General features: G+C 40.4%; 1 protein-coding gene across 1 annotated transcript; it reads right to left on the reverse strand.

The window, feature by feature from the left end:
- Positions 1-7711: 7711 nt before the first annotated feature.
- exosc2 (exosome component 2) lies at positions 7712-12838 on the reverse strand. Its single transcript, XM_035435851.1, has 9 exons — positions 12656-12838; positions 12122-12223; positions 11192-11237; positions 10996-11085; positions 10549-10614; positions 9135-9203; positions 8769-8945; positions 8490-8618; positions 7712-8234 (listed from the first exon to the last, which is right to left on the reverse strand). Exons 1-9 carry the CDS (start codon positions 12778-12780, stop codon positions 8154-8156), a joined length of 885 nt encoding a protein of 294 aa, XP_035291742.1. The 5' UTR covers positions 12781-12838; the 3' UTR covers positions 7712-8153.
- Positions 12839-15366: the final 2528 nt, after the last annotated feature.

Below are 15366 nucleotides of genomic sequence, written 5' to 3' on the forward strand. Positions count from 1 at the left end.
GTGAGTGAGTGTTTAAGAGACTGACTGGAACTGTTCTCATTTGAAAATACATCCATAAAGAACAACTTTCCTCAAGAACATTGACTATTGAAATACAAAGAAAGCTGCTGAACTCCATAACCCACAGGACTCAGTGAGAGCAAGAAGTTGACATAAGACCTTTCAACATTAATAAAGAGATTCTTAACACATCCCAAACAAAGAAAATAAACAGGCAGCTGCAAGTGTGCCAAGAACTGTGTCCATCTGTGAGATGTGCCATTTTGGGCGACAGGCTGGCAAAATGTTCTACTTGACTTCTAAGAGTTACTTTGAGTAACCACAGTGCAATTTATTAACAAACTCCTATCTATGCTGCTTACTTATTACTAGAAGTTACATAGCATGCCACTGTGTCTGGGGATTCCCCTGATATTGAGCTGCAGAGCTCAGGAGGATATCTACCGCCTTCACCTGATCTCTGAGCCGAGGGACAATGCTGTTCTATCACTGTTTGAGCGGACAGATATTACTGTTCTTTCTGTATAAACCACTGGCCAATGACTGAATATCTGCAGTGTTGTGGTTGCAGAGCTTCTGCCACATTGTTAGCTGACTAAATCCAGAGGTATATAGCAAAATGACATAATTGGCCTCTCCCTGCATGGGTATGGTACTGTTGGTTTATGTCCGCTAGGGTCCCCTCAGCTTAGTAGCATTTGTTTCTTCCACATGACAAGCTCTCATGACACCAATTTTCATCAGTCAGAGGTAGTCCTCTCTTCTGATTAGAGGTAGGTCTCTCCTATAGTAATGGCGACCTTTGTGGCAGGGTGTAAATAAGCAAGCTACCCATGAGAAATCAAGCAGCAGGCTACAGAAAATCTATTTCCTCATTATTTTGGGCATAAGTTAAAGATTGGAACTGCTGATAACATTTTTTTTATTGCAAAAGTAACCAGTTGAAGAGGGAAGCGTATTAGTCAGAGGATATCTCGAAAATGACCCCCCCCCCCCACTCCTGTTTTTTATCTGGCAGGTGACAGACTTTCCATACCGATGCTCTTAGGCCCATAAGATCAGGCACTTGGGCTGGGAAGAGAGGAAAGGGTGCTTCCTCCTGTTTTTACAAGAGGAACCAGAGGCGGAACAGGAAATTTGAGGGAGGAAGGAGTCACGCACGCACAGCGAGATGTCCCAAATCACAACTGCAGCAAAGAAAAACTTTGTCACCGCTCTCCATTATACCCCGAGTCTTCCTTCCTGCTAAGGTTGCATTTTTAAACAAGGCCAGACAGGCTATCCAAACACGGAACAACCTGCAATGAGACAGGACACACAGGCATGTTATGCAATTCTCTGTCACATGTGTATAATTTCAGATTGACGATAGACTTTTAAATGATATGTGTATTACTGTCTAACAATACAAATGAACAAAAAATGCAAAAGGTCATTTCCAATATGACTCATGGCCTCTCATGGCTGCTTTCAGCAAGCTGGTAACGGTGTTCTCCAGTGGCCTGCCCTGGCTTATCAAAAGTCACAGTGGGGCTACCTTCACTCACGAGGAGTATTTGTTGTTTTCGCATTTTGTTTATGCTGAACAACAGAACAGATATACTCTGACCTATTGGTGAAATCCTATCACAAACTCTGCAGGCAAAACCTTTTTAAGGTAGCATGGTAGGTGCCTAGGCCCCATTGTGTTTGTACAGATTTTTTCCCACTGCTATAGCTATAAAATCAACATCACTATTATCAAAAAATTCACCAAACTTGGCAGGACCACAGAGGCATAACCACAGTGGGACCACATAACTAGGGCACACAACATAACATCAACTTGCCCTCATGTTGGTGCTTTATCAGTAATATTGTTTTGACATTTCAAGCTTATAAAAAACATATCTCCCCATTATGAACATTTTTCATGATGTTTTTTCTTAGCACTTCTTTTCTGTTCAGTTGGGCCCAAAACTTTTGTTCATGCATGGAGATCCATTCCTGAACTTTTTAACTCTGGTAGTTATGGATAAACTCAATGCTGAAGCGTTAAAGATGATAGTCTGCCCTTGAATCCTGATGTTCAGGGTTTGGGTCCAGCTAGCACTTTTCCATGTTCTACCCTTTTCAACTATGCTATAATTTGTATGCAACTGCGGTTAAAATGTGTATCTTTTATTGTTTGTAGATTTTGTTTTTCTTATTGCTCCTTTGTGCTTGGCTCCTTTAATCTCTTTTTGCAAGTTGACCCTAGTATAATGCAAGTGACCTTTGCACCTTACAGAAATACCAGCAATGGACCAAAGACAGAGTTAGTTCTCATTGAATCTCCTTTTTTAATAGAACTTGACAAACCTGTCTTCATCCTCCTCTTGGCAAACAGATGAGGCGAAGCAGGACTTAGGTCTAAGATAGCCTGAAGGGCATCAGAGCACTGTTCACTGATGGAGATAATGTACTGTGGTAGGTTCTGTATTTTGGACAACCGTTTTGCCTTCAAGCTGAGGTCTTGGCTTTCTGTGGTGATTAAAATAACAATCAGCTTAGAGTGGGGTGGCCTCTTCTGGTATGGTGTTCTGGGAAAAATGGCGATTGTTACTGAGGGCAAATGTCTTTGTACTTTGTGATTATTAAATTTAAGGTCAATTATGGTGCATTGATGTATAGCATCTCATTAAATTACTATTTTAATTGGTATCAACATACATAAGTGAAAAATACATACAGAAGACAGCTTGAATACCAAAATGTTTCTTTCGTGAGTTTTTATAACATTAGCTCCTGCGCTGAAAATAAACAATCAAGATTTTTTTTTCTGAATGTGGACCTACATACAAAACCCTCAGACAACCTATGGGTATAGCCCTTGGTATGTGTGTCACCCTTGTTTAGTAAGCAAAACTTCCAAAGAACATTCAGGTTCTACTGTGTTCTAGTCAGCCCTGCTCAAGGCTCAGTCTGGCTATGCAGACTATCAAGTTGAAAAGTCAAAAGAGGTGACAGACAGAGTCATTGTTATAGACTATCCTTTTCACCTGGTGCACTTTTTAATCACTACTTCTCCCTACTCTGTGACTCAGGTTTCACATTTCCCTCCTCGTCTCAGCCAACAATAACAAAAATCGGTATGACTAAGTTCAGTGGATTTGTTCTCTTTTCTTTTAACTGACCTAATCTGAGCTTCCCCCCCCCCCCCCCCCCCCCACGTCTCCCCAATAAATTTCTGGGAAATGTGCTGCTGTTTGACCCCTTGCCTGTCAGTCCAAGTGTGAGGAAGTGGTGATAAAGTGCAAAGGTTGCTGCACATGCACAGTATGCGCTCTTGATTTCTTTATTTATTTCTGTCACAATTTGGATGTAAGAGAAGTCATTTTTTCAGTGAAATATTTTTTTATCATAAATCACGCCAGCAGCTTGATCTGTGTGCTTTGGGTTCATTATCTTGCTGTAGAATGAATTTGCTCCCAATCAAAAGTTATCCAGAGGATATTGCATGATATGTTAAGATTTGTTTGTATTTATCAGCCTTCATGATGCCTTCAATCAACACCAAGCCACCAACTCTAGGTGTTCTTATACTACCCCAAACTTGCACTGATCCTTCACCATGTTTGACTGACGGTTGAAGACATGGTTCCGAGAGTCTTTCATTGCTACGGCGACATACATACTGCCCTCTCTGTGCAAGAGAAAATGTTCTTCTTTTGTTTATATCCTTTTCTCAGTAGTGGCTTTTTGACCAGCTACGTATCCATTCAGATACTGAGTTGTCTTCTCACGGTGGATTTCTTCAGATCAGAATCAAGATTGGAGCTTGATTTTTCCTATCTCTCAAAGGCAAAGTCTTTGAGCCCTGTCTTTGTGATGGCGGCAGTTTCGGTGGTCTACCAGTTCTTGCACGGTCATTACGATATCCATTTCAGGAGTCGCCTGTATCTTATTCTAGTCTTTTGAACCCCAGTTTTGGAAACTCCTGCTTATTTCCACTTATTTTTTTCAGACTTTCACCTTCCTTATGCAGCTGAATTACTAATCTCATCATAAATATTTCCTCTAGCCTTTTAGATGCACAGGATAAATAGATCTGTGAGGCAGCTAAAGTGTGTTGGGGTTGTTTTTTGGTTGTTTTTTTTAATATTAGCTTTTCTTTTGAAGTCAAGGGGTTCTAATATAATGTTATTATATATTGGGAACAACTTTTGTTGGGAGGACGCAGCTGTAACTTGTATCTTGACTGGAAGGATGGAAGATTTAAAGTGGCAGGAGAATGCACAAAAGAAAGAGTGGACTTATACTAACAGATTTGATATTATGTAGTGGTGGAGGCTTTTCTGTAATTGTCTGTTAAATATATGTTTCCTGAATTGTTTCCTGACAAAAATGGCAACCTAACCCTAATTGCAACCCTAACCATAATTCTAACAAATTCTTATTCCTTCAAACAAATACTAACGGGACAAAAGAAGACAGACGTAGGGTAGCAATGCACTGGATTATAAAACTGAACACCATATTCCCTGGAGGACTAAACAAACACACATAAAACTTCAAAACAAGAGGGACCAAATTCTTCCTACTAAAAGGCTCCAGTAACCTACATTGAATGCCCAGTGCAAACATTCCTTTGCCAAGGGGCCCTCATAAGGGGATTTTTCCTAACCTAACCCTAATTCTATCCCTAACCCTAATTATAGGCCTGGGAGTCATCTCAAATATGACATTTCTCAATTAATATGGGTTAAAAACAGCCTAATCATAATCAACATAATCAATTAAAGAAAAAAAAATGCAAAAATCTGTTTGAAATGATTTACTTTGAAAAATGTATTCAACTGAAAAAATACCAAATACATAAGGTCATAGTGAAAAGAATTGTTCATCCAAATCAAGGACTAATATCTGTTCACAACTTGACGATTTTGTCAATATACTTTTCAGACCCTTTTAGCAACAGAATTTTAAAAAAAATTCGATGTGAATATTAGGACCTTAAAATCACTAGGTGTGCAGTGCAGTTTATTGTGTGGTGTGTTTAGTAATAATGACAATGGTGCAAAACGAGTGGTAAAATGGCTATAGGCGTAATACGCACAGGAGACCGTGTTGACGAGTCTCCCCGACCCGTTGCACGTTTCCGCTTATATACAAAACGATCAAAGCAAAAGACCAAGTCATCAAATAAAGACACAATCATGGCAAAACCACGAAAGCGGCAGTGCTTAGCCAGGTTTCACTGAAATATAAATCTGCGTATCGTCGGCATAGCAGCGGAACACTACGCCATGTGCCCCGGACAACATTGCCAAGCGGTAGCATATATAGTGAGAAAAGTGGGGAGTCCAGCTACTCAACAATGAAATACGGTATTCCGAAAGTATCAGTGCTAGACCAGTACTTTTCTCACTATACATGCTACCACTTGGCAATATTATCTGGCCACATGGCGTAGAGTTCCAGGGTCTGATAAGAGGCAGACTTCTGTGAACTGCCTTACAGACATGAGAATAGATTTTATTCAATGAGAGTTTTTAATTAATTTCCAGATTTTATTCAAACATATTTTCATTAATTACACCATGTTTTTGAAGAAATTTGATTCCTCATTGGACTCTGTATATATTGCATATTAGGTATTTTTTGCATTATTTCAACTTTTTCTTCGTGAAATAGTTTCATCGTATAATTTTTCTAGTATGATCGATGAAAATAATCTAAATATAATCAATTCAATGAAGTAAATGTGTTTGAAGTCATTTATGATAAAGTTTTTCACTGAGAAAAATAAGGAATCACCTATGTGGTTAGGCTAAAAGTAAGAAAAAACAAAAATGGATAACATTCCAATATGGCTGCTTTCAAGATGATGGCGACCCTTAGGGTACACGTATTTTCCAAATGAGGAGGCAAATACATGCAGCTGGTGTGAAGTCTCTACCAATAACCAGTGATTAAAAAAAAAAAATACAGAGCTCTATAGCACCACTATGTGGTTTGACTGGGACAAAATCTGTAGTTCTGGGGCCCCTGATTAATATTTTTCCATGGATGCACGACTGACATATACATAGATAATGCAAGAAACACTAATATTGTGAACAGCTTATGACATAATGACAAAGAATCAAAGCCATTTTAACTGGTTTTACCTGAAAAGTCTCTTGTGCCTTGGGAGTGAGTAATTGACTCTATTCTTAAATTGTGCATCCATCTATCCATTCATTAGCTAGCCTGCATACTCAGGGTGAGGGGAGGCGGGTGGAGCCTATCCAAGCATGCAGTGGGCAAAGGTAGAAATTTTGACTCTCCAGTTGGCCTCACCTGCATGTCTTTGGATGGCGGGAGGAAAGCAGTGTACCCGGAGGAGACCCACGCGGACATGGAGAGAATGTGCAAACTCCATACAGAAGGGCCCCGGCCGGGATTCAAACCCAGGACCTCCCGGCGGGGAGGCGACAGTGCTGATTGTTTATGACTGTTACCTGCTGTTAACAATATGGGACAGTTCAGACACACTCGCCATGACCACATGCTGGACCCGGGTGTCCATTAGCCGAATATGGTCCGGAGTCCGCAGTGGCTGTTGGGCGGTCTCAGGTCGGCCGTGTCTCTTTGGCTTACCACCACACGCAAGCCAGCACCTCTTCTCCATTTTGTACGCTTTGACAATGGTAAATAACACCTTACATTAAAAACATTATGGTGAAACAAATACTGCTGTTCATACAATATAGTTTCATAGTTTGACAATTTCAAACTAATTCTTAAAATTTTTGAATGTCTGATTTTAAAACACAACTCATGGAGTTCAAAGAAAGCACTGGTGTAAAGGAAACACCCTCAAGCGTACAGCAACGACTTTTCAGATGTCCTGAATATTAGACTATAAATAATAACATCTCCTGGGAAGAGTCTCTGCTGACTGATCCCAGATTGCCCTGTAAACATGCACCAGTCAGAAACCTGAAGATGATGAGGACAATGAGGTAGAGGCTGATCGGTCTGACAGTCATAAGGAAAAAACAAACATGAAAGTTTGTATGTGATAACATGAAAGTGATCACATACACTTGAAGAGCAGTATGTGTCATTAACAATAGTAGTCCTATGTGCCATGGCAAGTCGCAAGACAGCTTACCATATTACATTATGCTATCAAGAATATATGTGAGATATTTTCCTTGTGCAGTCTTTCAGTTACTTTAAGGCCAAAAAGCCCCTTTACAATGTGATGGTATGGGTACATTACACACAGTAAATTACACATAAATTACACATAATTGGAGTCCTATGAATATTCCAGTTGCTTAATTCTGTCTCTGTGAAGTTTCCAGATGTCACAGTGCTCTAATAAAGATGGATTTAGGCAAAAATTGTGGAACAATGTGTGTCACTGTCACTTTGAATAGCTCTAGTAACCTTTTCATTTGCCCAACAGACTCACTACAAAGTGAATGAAAAGTAAGAAACTATCCTTTCAACCGATGCCAAACACGTGCTAAGAAAATGTTAAAGACTCCTGAACATGAGCCTAAAATAGGATATGCACCAATGCCTAACATTTAACTTATTAGAGAGGATAGTTAATTTAATGAGCTCATAACAGTGAGACCCGTACCTTTTCAAATTTTTTACTAGAATTTGCCACAGGTAGTAAAGAAATCTGGTCTGGCCCATGGACTAAAATATACTCTAGGTAGGAGACATAAAAGTAAATGGTTTCTCAAAGTAAAGAGCTACATTTAAGTTAAATGTTTTATTTAATACAGAAAGACGGCAGTTGTGTACACATTACAAAAAGAAGTGCAGTAAACACTGAACTTGAAATAAAAAGTTATCTTGCTCCATGTATCTGCTCAAATCTACCAACCTTTAGGACATTTTGAAAACAAATACATATTTTAATGAATACTGTTTCATCTACTGCATTGCACCTGAAAGCAGTCTTATCAGCTATTCACTAACAGGAGGTAAATACAGATTTAATCCCTCCACATCAAGGTTGAAAGATGTTTCAGGAGGTAAAAAATTGGTACAGGAAATCCAGGTTCCGTTGAGTAAACACTGGGCTCTGTTATGAATTTCAGGAAAAGTAGCTGCACCCAGAGTCTCAAGGCTTTGGGATGATTGCAAACAGGGTCCATCTCCTCATACACAAATTGGTTTACCCTCTAGCCCTCCTGAACTTCCAGCCTTTGTCGAGTCTCCATCACAATTTCCTCCATAGTCTCTGGCTTCAAAATGTCCTTGATCTGGTACGATTCAGAGAGAGAAGAGGAGGGGGGTCAGTTGCCACTTTAATATGCTTGGAACCTGTCAAGACAGGAACTCTACTGGCTCAAGCCAACCAGAACACACGGTCACAGGCTGGTGATCACCCACAATTCGTTTAGAAATTTGCGCTTGGGCCAAGCCCAAAGCTTCCAAAGAAAATGACCCAAAAAGCAGCCCCTGTTGGCGCATTCAGGTAAATGCACCTGGAATGAGACGGCGGATTTGGAAGTTACCTGGTGTGAAAGGGAGGACTCGTAGCAGTACAGCACGCTGGTGTCGTACAGAAGCACCTTGTGGGCTGCCAGGGCAAGCAGGCAGTTCCTTAGCCTGGAGATCACCTCCCTATCCGACAAAGGAACGGGCTTTGGGGTGGGGGTGGGGGGGGCACAGAGATTAGGACAAGCGAATGGAAGAGGCAGTAAAATTCACAAACAACTTTTTTTTTTTTTTTAATCTCTTATCAAACTTTCAATCTACCCTTGAATACACCATCCCACCCTCCCTCCCCCCACCTCCATGCTGGTGTAGTAACCGCCGGCCTCTTCATCCTGATGCCCTGGGGTGGGATACAGCCACACGTATCCATTGTTGCCCAAGATGATGGAGGCCCCGCACGTCAGGTTATGGAAGTGAGTCTTCTGCCTCTTCACCAAGGAAGGGGATACCTGCACCAGCACGCCCTGTCCCAGCTGAATGGGGGCACCAAAAAGCCAGTTATAAGAGAAGAATGCCATACCCATGACCCCAAAAGGCAAGCATGACAGAATTAGGATAAGTTTAACTAAGAAAGATAAATAAATAAACACCGGCTACATCAGCCTGTGGAAAATGTGATGTGGTGGATCTGCTCAGTGAGAGTTCTGGGAACAGACGCTCACCTTCCCGTACTTCAGGCTGCGGGTGTGGAGAGAGAGAGCGCCGTCCGAGAACACGGACTGCACCTCGGCCTGAGAGAGCAAGAGTCAAGGGGAACCGCCCGGCAGGCAGGAGCAGAGGATAACGCACGATTCCACACACGCCACACGCACAGACAGTCAGAGTGACGGCATTACCCTGACAGGCATACCACACGGGGGCGAATGCCTGGTAAAACACCGTAAACGCCGCTTATTACGGGAACCCCGGTGACAATCGGAAAATGAGAACCGGTAAGCAGCTCTGATCAGCGCAACGGGGAGGAAATTGTGTGGCAACAACGGGGGGTGGAGCGGATAACAGCACTGACTAACGGAATCCACCTTTTTTTACCTGGCAGTTACTATGGAAACCAGGGATGAAACAGTTAACGTAAAAAAAAAAAAAAAAAACAACAACAAAAAAAAAACTAACTGTTCAGTTTGCCACCCACGGTCTGGTTCGGAAGCATTCAGTTTGGTACACTTGGTTAAAAAATCGTCTCAAGTGTAGCTAGATTTTCGAAATAAGCCCACACAACTATATGTTTTTCTAAGAATTTGTCATGTGAAGGTCATATTGGCTACTTCTATTTGAAAGTAAAGTACAAAGAGTACAAAGATTTGCACTGCTTTCATTTAAATCAAAAATCCAGCAGAAGCATTTACGCAGGTGAAGTGTCGGCAAGGCCAGCACAGAGCTGAAGCACCAGTGAGTCGGTCAGCTTGCGAAACGGCAAGTGCGTGCAGGAAGACGCACAGTTAGAGGTCTACTGTTATGGATCCAGTGTTAACAACGGTAGCGATGGAGAAAAGATGGTGGATAAAACAAGGCCTGAGCACAAGCATTGTCATGCACGTGTGCCACATGCTAAATACAACACGTTGAGCATGAAGGCACATTATCTTTGTCATCGCCCCGGTGTGTCTGTTACAAGCACAAGAAGAAGAGAGTCAGGGATACAACAGCACCACCTCCCTGCAGCATTTCTAAGCAGACCCAGACAGGGCAAAATCTATAACCAAAGCCATTGGGGTGTAAATAGTGAAAGACATTCCAGTTTTTACGCCATGGCTGTTCATGGGCTTAGCCTATAATGTGGGTATCTATTGAAAAATAACTAAGTGGCCCTTTTTTCTTTTTTTTCTGGCAATTTCTTGATGACAATTTGATTGCGTTTTGATAACCTTTTTAAATTATATTTTCTGTCAAATAAATAAAAATTATATTGGCATCGGTACTTTTTTCTGTGCATTACAAAAAAAACTGACCCCGTAACACCGAAACCACCAACCAAACCAAACCATGACTTTTGTGAATCCATGCAGCCCAAATGGAAACTATGCCACCCCCCACCCCCCCAAAGAAGAAAAAAAAACCCATCCCGATGAAGGATACGCTGATGAGGTCACCCTCCTGAAGGTAGTGTCTCATGGTGAGCTCATCCTCCGCTGATCGCCTCCTCTATGAAACACACAGCAAAGCAGCAGCCATTTTCTAACGAGACATCATGCATATCATACCAGCCCATCAACGCCGACACACATGGAGTTTCATCCTCCACTTAACATTTGTCTGTACACTGTTTGGCAATAAAGCACCCACGGGCATGTAACATCAGCACTTTTATTCTGTTTCTTTTCCATTAGTTGGCTACATCAAAATGTACGATGTCTTTGACTGCATGTTCATGTACACAAATAAACAGCAGTAAAATGTATTGTATTCTGGTTTATATTTGCTATATTACTTACACAAAATCATGTGGTGCATGGCCTACATAACACAAGTCTCCACAACACATATAAACAGAGTGTTACAATGGAATGATGGAGTTCTACTAACCAGCTCGCCGCCTGGCAGGTTGACCGAGGACAACAGCAGCACAGAGTCTAACCGCGAGTTTGTCTCCACCTTCCAGCGCTTCTGCTGTACCTGTGGCAGCAAGGCAGAGACGTTCAACTCTCAGCAGAGAGAGACAGCACGTCCTCTACATTAAATATTAACATCATAACCAGAACTCAGCTGCACAACAACATACCTCTGTGATTCTACCCACAACCACATCCCCAACTTCACCATTAAACCTGAAAGACAAAAGACAAAATGAGGACATAAAAAAACAATTCAAGTACAGTATTAACACACAGAAATGTAGAGCTGGACCCAAATTTCTCCGTCACCCTTAAACGTAACCCATATGTATAGCGGCCAAATCAGCAATTCTGCGTTTACCACCGTTTCTAGAGGCAAAGTTTGGTTGCCTTTTGAGGGCAGAGAAAATCATCTTGCAGTTATCCCCCATATTCCAATTCTCAATGTGTTCTTTCTTTCTGGAAAATGTAAATTGAAAAATGCTTGAGAATAAGATCATTGTAAATTGAGCTAGAGTAGATTGAGAGGTGTGATTTTGTGAAGGGAGTGTGGGTGAGTAACCTAGCTGTGAAATACTGAAGTTTTTGGAGTTCATGTAGCAATGCGGTGTTGGGCCCACAGCACAATGCCTTTACAGTAGTCTAGGTGGGTAGTGATGAAAGCTTGGATGAGGTTCTCAGTGTTGGGGAGGCTGAGAAAGAGCTCAAACAATATTTATGATTTGGAAAAAGGAGACTTCGAACAGGCTCGTCAAAAATCTGAGTCTCCCTGGTAGGGGAGACTGAGGTATCAGAATATGAGGAAGAGGCTACTGGTCTTGTTCAGTATAGATTTTTGGCCAATAAGGATTAGTTCCATTTTCAGTTGAACTTGAGGTTGTAATGGAGCACCTAGGCTTATACAGCAAGGAGATAACTATCATTTCCAGATGTGGGCTTGAGAAGGAAATTAAGCCAACATGTAGCTAAGCCAACATGTGGCAAAACACTTTCTTTCTATCCTTTCTGTATTTATTTTTAACATGTTCATATGTTAACATGAAATGGATAATCACTATTAGTATGCATTTTGGAGAAGAATGCAGGCAGGTGTTCACCTGGTCTTCAGGGGCCTCACGCAGATGAGCTTGTTTACCCTCTCCACCTCTCCTGCCACCGACGCCGTCAGCTTCTCCTCATCCATGTAGGTACCATGGCCCCTGAAGGGAAAGTCCTATGCTGTCACTGAACGTAACCAATCGCGCCACTCCAACGGCATATTGTTAAACAATAACTGATAAAAAATTCTCCCTCCCAGAATGCAACGCCCAAACCAGAGGTAACCTTAAATTTCAGAGTTGCATCTTGTAAATTCACACAAGCAGCATCAAGAAATTTCTAACAAATTAGTTTTCTCCCGGGAATATGAGCAGTGACTTTGCTGTCCTATTTGTATTGGGAAGCTCATTCCTTTTAACGTTACATCGGTCAACAATATTGGTTGATTTCAACAAACATGTTACCTGTTTTAAGGGGGGGAAGTTAATGGCAGAAAAACTGTATTAAAATGTGGTGAAAGTAGTTCTGAGTTTCCGTCAACTCCGCCAATTTCATAGCTAGCACTTTTTAAAGAATGGGGAATTCGTAACTACCTCATAAATCCCGTGTCCGATGTAATAACATCCCCTGGAACTACAAGGTGTTTTCCTTCTGTTCCAGAAAATAAAGAATCTGTTAATTGTTTCCGAACAGTGGGTAATCTCATATCAACCGCCATGCTGGTCCCTTGCTTGCGTGTAGTCAGCGGCGCAGTTTGATTACGTCAGTGGCATTGTGGCGTGGACTGAGATTTTGGATAGCATACGAGCTCATTAACACTATACAACCATATCTTCTCAGTGCGATCTCATGCTCGGGCTTAGCAAGAATAAGCCTTTCATATTATTCTTTGATGAAATTACACAAAGAGTAATGGAACCTTTACTTACACTTCCAAGTAAACTCACCCATAAGAAGTATGGAAAATAATAAATCGATTGATTGTATCTATCATTTTCTAAACAACCAGTCTGATGTTTCAAGATCTTTATCTATTCTCATATCGAAGTCCTATTGTTTAACAGTTGTTAAAAATCATTTTTGATAAACTGTTCTCTTATTGTGACAAATTATAAAAGTGAGATATACTGCGAAGCATTGTTGTCTTAAATGTTTAAAAGAAGTTGACTCCGATTGTTTTCAGCTGTTCCACACCATTGTTTAAGGTGTGGAACAGCTAAAATCACAACGAAGAAAAACACAGTTTGCGCAGTCAGCGGTAGGCTCTTACGACTATTTCCACTTTTAGCTCTCTGGTTTTGTGTGTTCTAAGGAAACTATCCGCGTGTCTCGAATGAATGCATTAAATGTGTAAGCACAGATCGGAAACATTGCATTTCTTCCACCAAGTTGAAATGAAGGGACTTCAATAACAGGTATTTAGCTCCACCTACTGGATAAAATCTAAACGCAAGTTATGAGTGGCAAATGTGTAAAATTGCGGGAGGCGTAGGACTGTTATGATAACTAATTAGCAAAGTTAAACAAACTAACAAAACTTGTTACTAGACTTTCTGGGTTGTTCCACATTGCGCCTGTTTCATCAGTGTTTTCATTGTTTATTAAACAATGGTAGAAAATGCGACCACGATTAAGGCTCGCTAAATCACTGCAATGTGAGTAGGCCTTCAAAGTTAGAAGTTGTTTCGCCAGTGTTTAAGGCTACGTCTACTCCAGTTTAATAAAGTAAGCTATTATGTAGCACGGAGTTAAATTATTGGATAGTGGAAATGATCATAATGCATTCGAATTGTAAGTACTTTTTTTACGGGTCGAAATTTGCATCACGGCAAGATATATACAACACTTAAGCTTTGCACAGTTGCCTGCGATAAAATAATGGAACACTATTAACATAGGCTATGCAGCTAAATTGTGTACAGAGAAGTATCAAAAACATCTGCCACTAACAATGATAGGTGCTGTAACCGTGATAGCGTCGGACTGCCAAGAATATGAAAAAGCTGTAGCTGTCTGATGACCCCTGTATGCTAATATATTATTACGTAGATCAACTAACATAAGATATTAACATCTTAGCATAATGTGAATACATTATAGGGATAATGTGCATTCATTATAGGGAACATTAAATACACCTTACTCGAGAATACACTTCCTCTATTACAAATTCAAAACAAACAACCACAGGCTAATTTCTGTTATAGTTTATTCAGAATACTGGATGAAAATACAAAGTTATTTACATCTGCATACATAGTATTCATAATATATAATACCAAAGTTTGTAATTAAAGTTTTACATACATGTACAGAGATAAAGTGACTATTCAGTGTTTGTGGAAGTAGAGCACAGCTTAAAATTATATTTACATTGTTTATATATTCTTTTATTTACATTTTATGAACTTTTTCATTCCCTGTACCTACAGGGGTGTAATGATACTAAAATGACACAGGGGGCGCACAATTCCATGGTCAACCAGAGGAGGCCTGTTCAGCCTCGGTCTATGAGAGCAGCAGTGAGTCCGGTCAGGTTTTTAGTTACAAATAAGGAATTTTACATCTAATTGGACAAGTAATAACTTTAATCAAATTAGTTTAGTTCAGTCCTGTGTCTGAAGAACCTACTGCATTGCAGACTCGGGGACAGTTGTGAACTGCCCATTGACCAGATGGTGCTGTAACAAACAAATAGTTTGCACGCCAACATGAGGACAAAACATTTCACTTTCAGTTACAGTATCTAATAAGACATAGAACAGTGTCCTTGATATTTGTACTTCATCTTGAAACCATAAATTGTCTCATGCATCAGCAGTAACATAAATAATTATTTTAGCAAAAAAATAGAAAAATGCTGAGATTTTCATTAAAAAGTAAAATAGACCCAACTTATTTTTTCATACAGATTAATTTCTTTCATCACAACATTTACAGTTCTTTATTTCTGTTATATCTATGGGATTATATTCCAGATCATAAACAAAAAATATTCGGCTAACAATGTGTAGCATGAATTATTGGAAACAAGTTGGCTAATAAGAATTTAAAAACATTATCAGCATATTAACCGTATGCATTGGGGGACTTTTTTTGGATGCTCTCTTCCCATTAATATGTGCATCTCCAGAACTTTTTAACCATGTGAATAAAGCATTCAAATATGTTGTGCTCGCATCTAAAACATGAATTGCCAGCCTATTTGAACCATGTTTCAACTCTTCAAATTGGTGAGTTGTGGCCATAAGCCATCCCTGGCTGGCTGATGACAGACTCCTGTTCCCCCAATCAGGACCAAACA

Source organism: Anguilla anguilla, chromosome 10 (genome assembly GCF_013347855.1).
Source record: "Anguilla anguilla isolate fAngAng1 chromosome 10, fAngAng1.pri, whole genome shotgun sequence".
In the NCBI taxonomy this organism is placed as follows: Eukaryota; Metazoa; Chordata; class Actinopteri; order Anguilliformes; family Anguillidae; genus Anguilla; species Anguilla anguilla.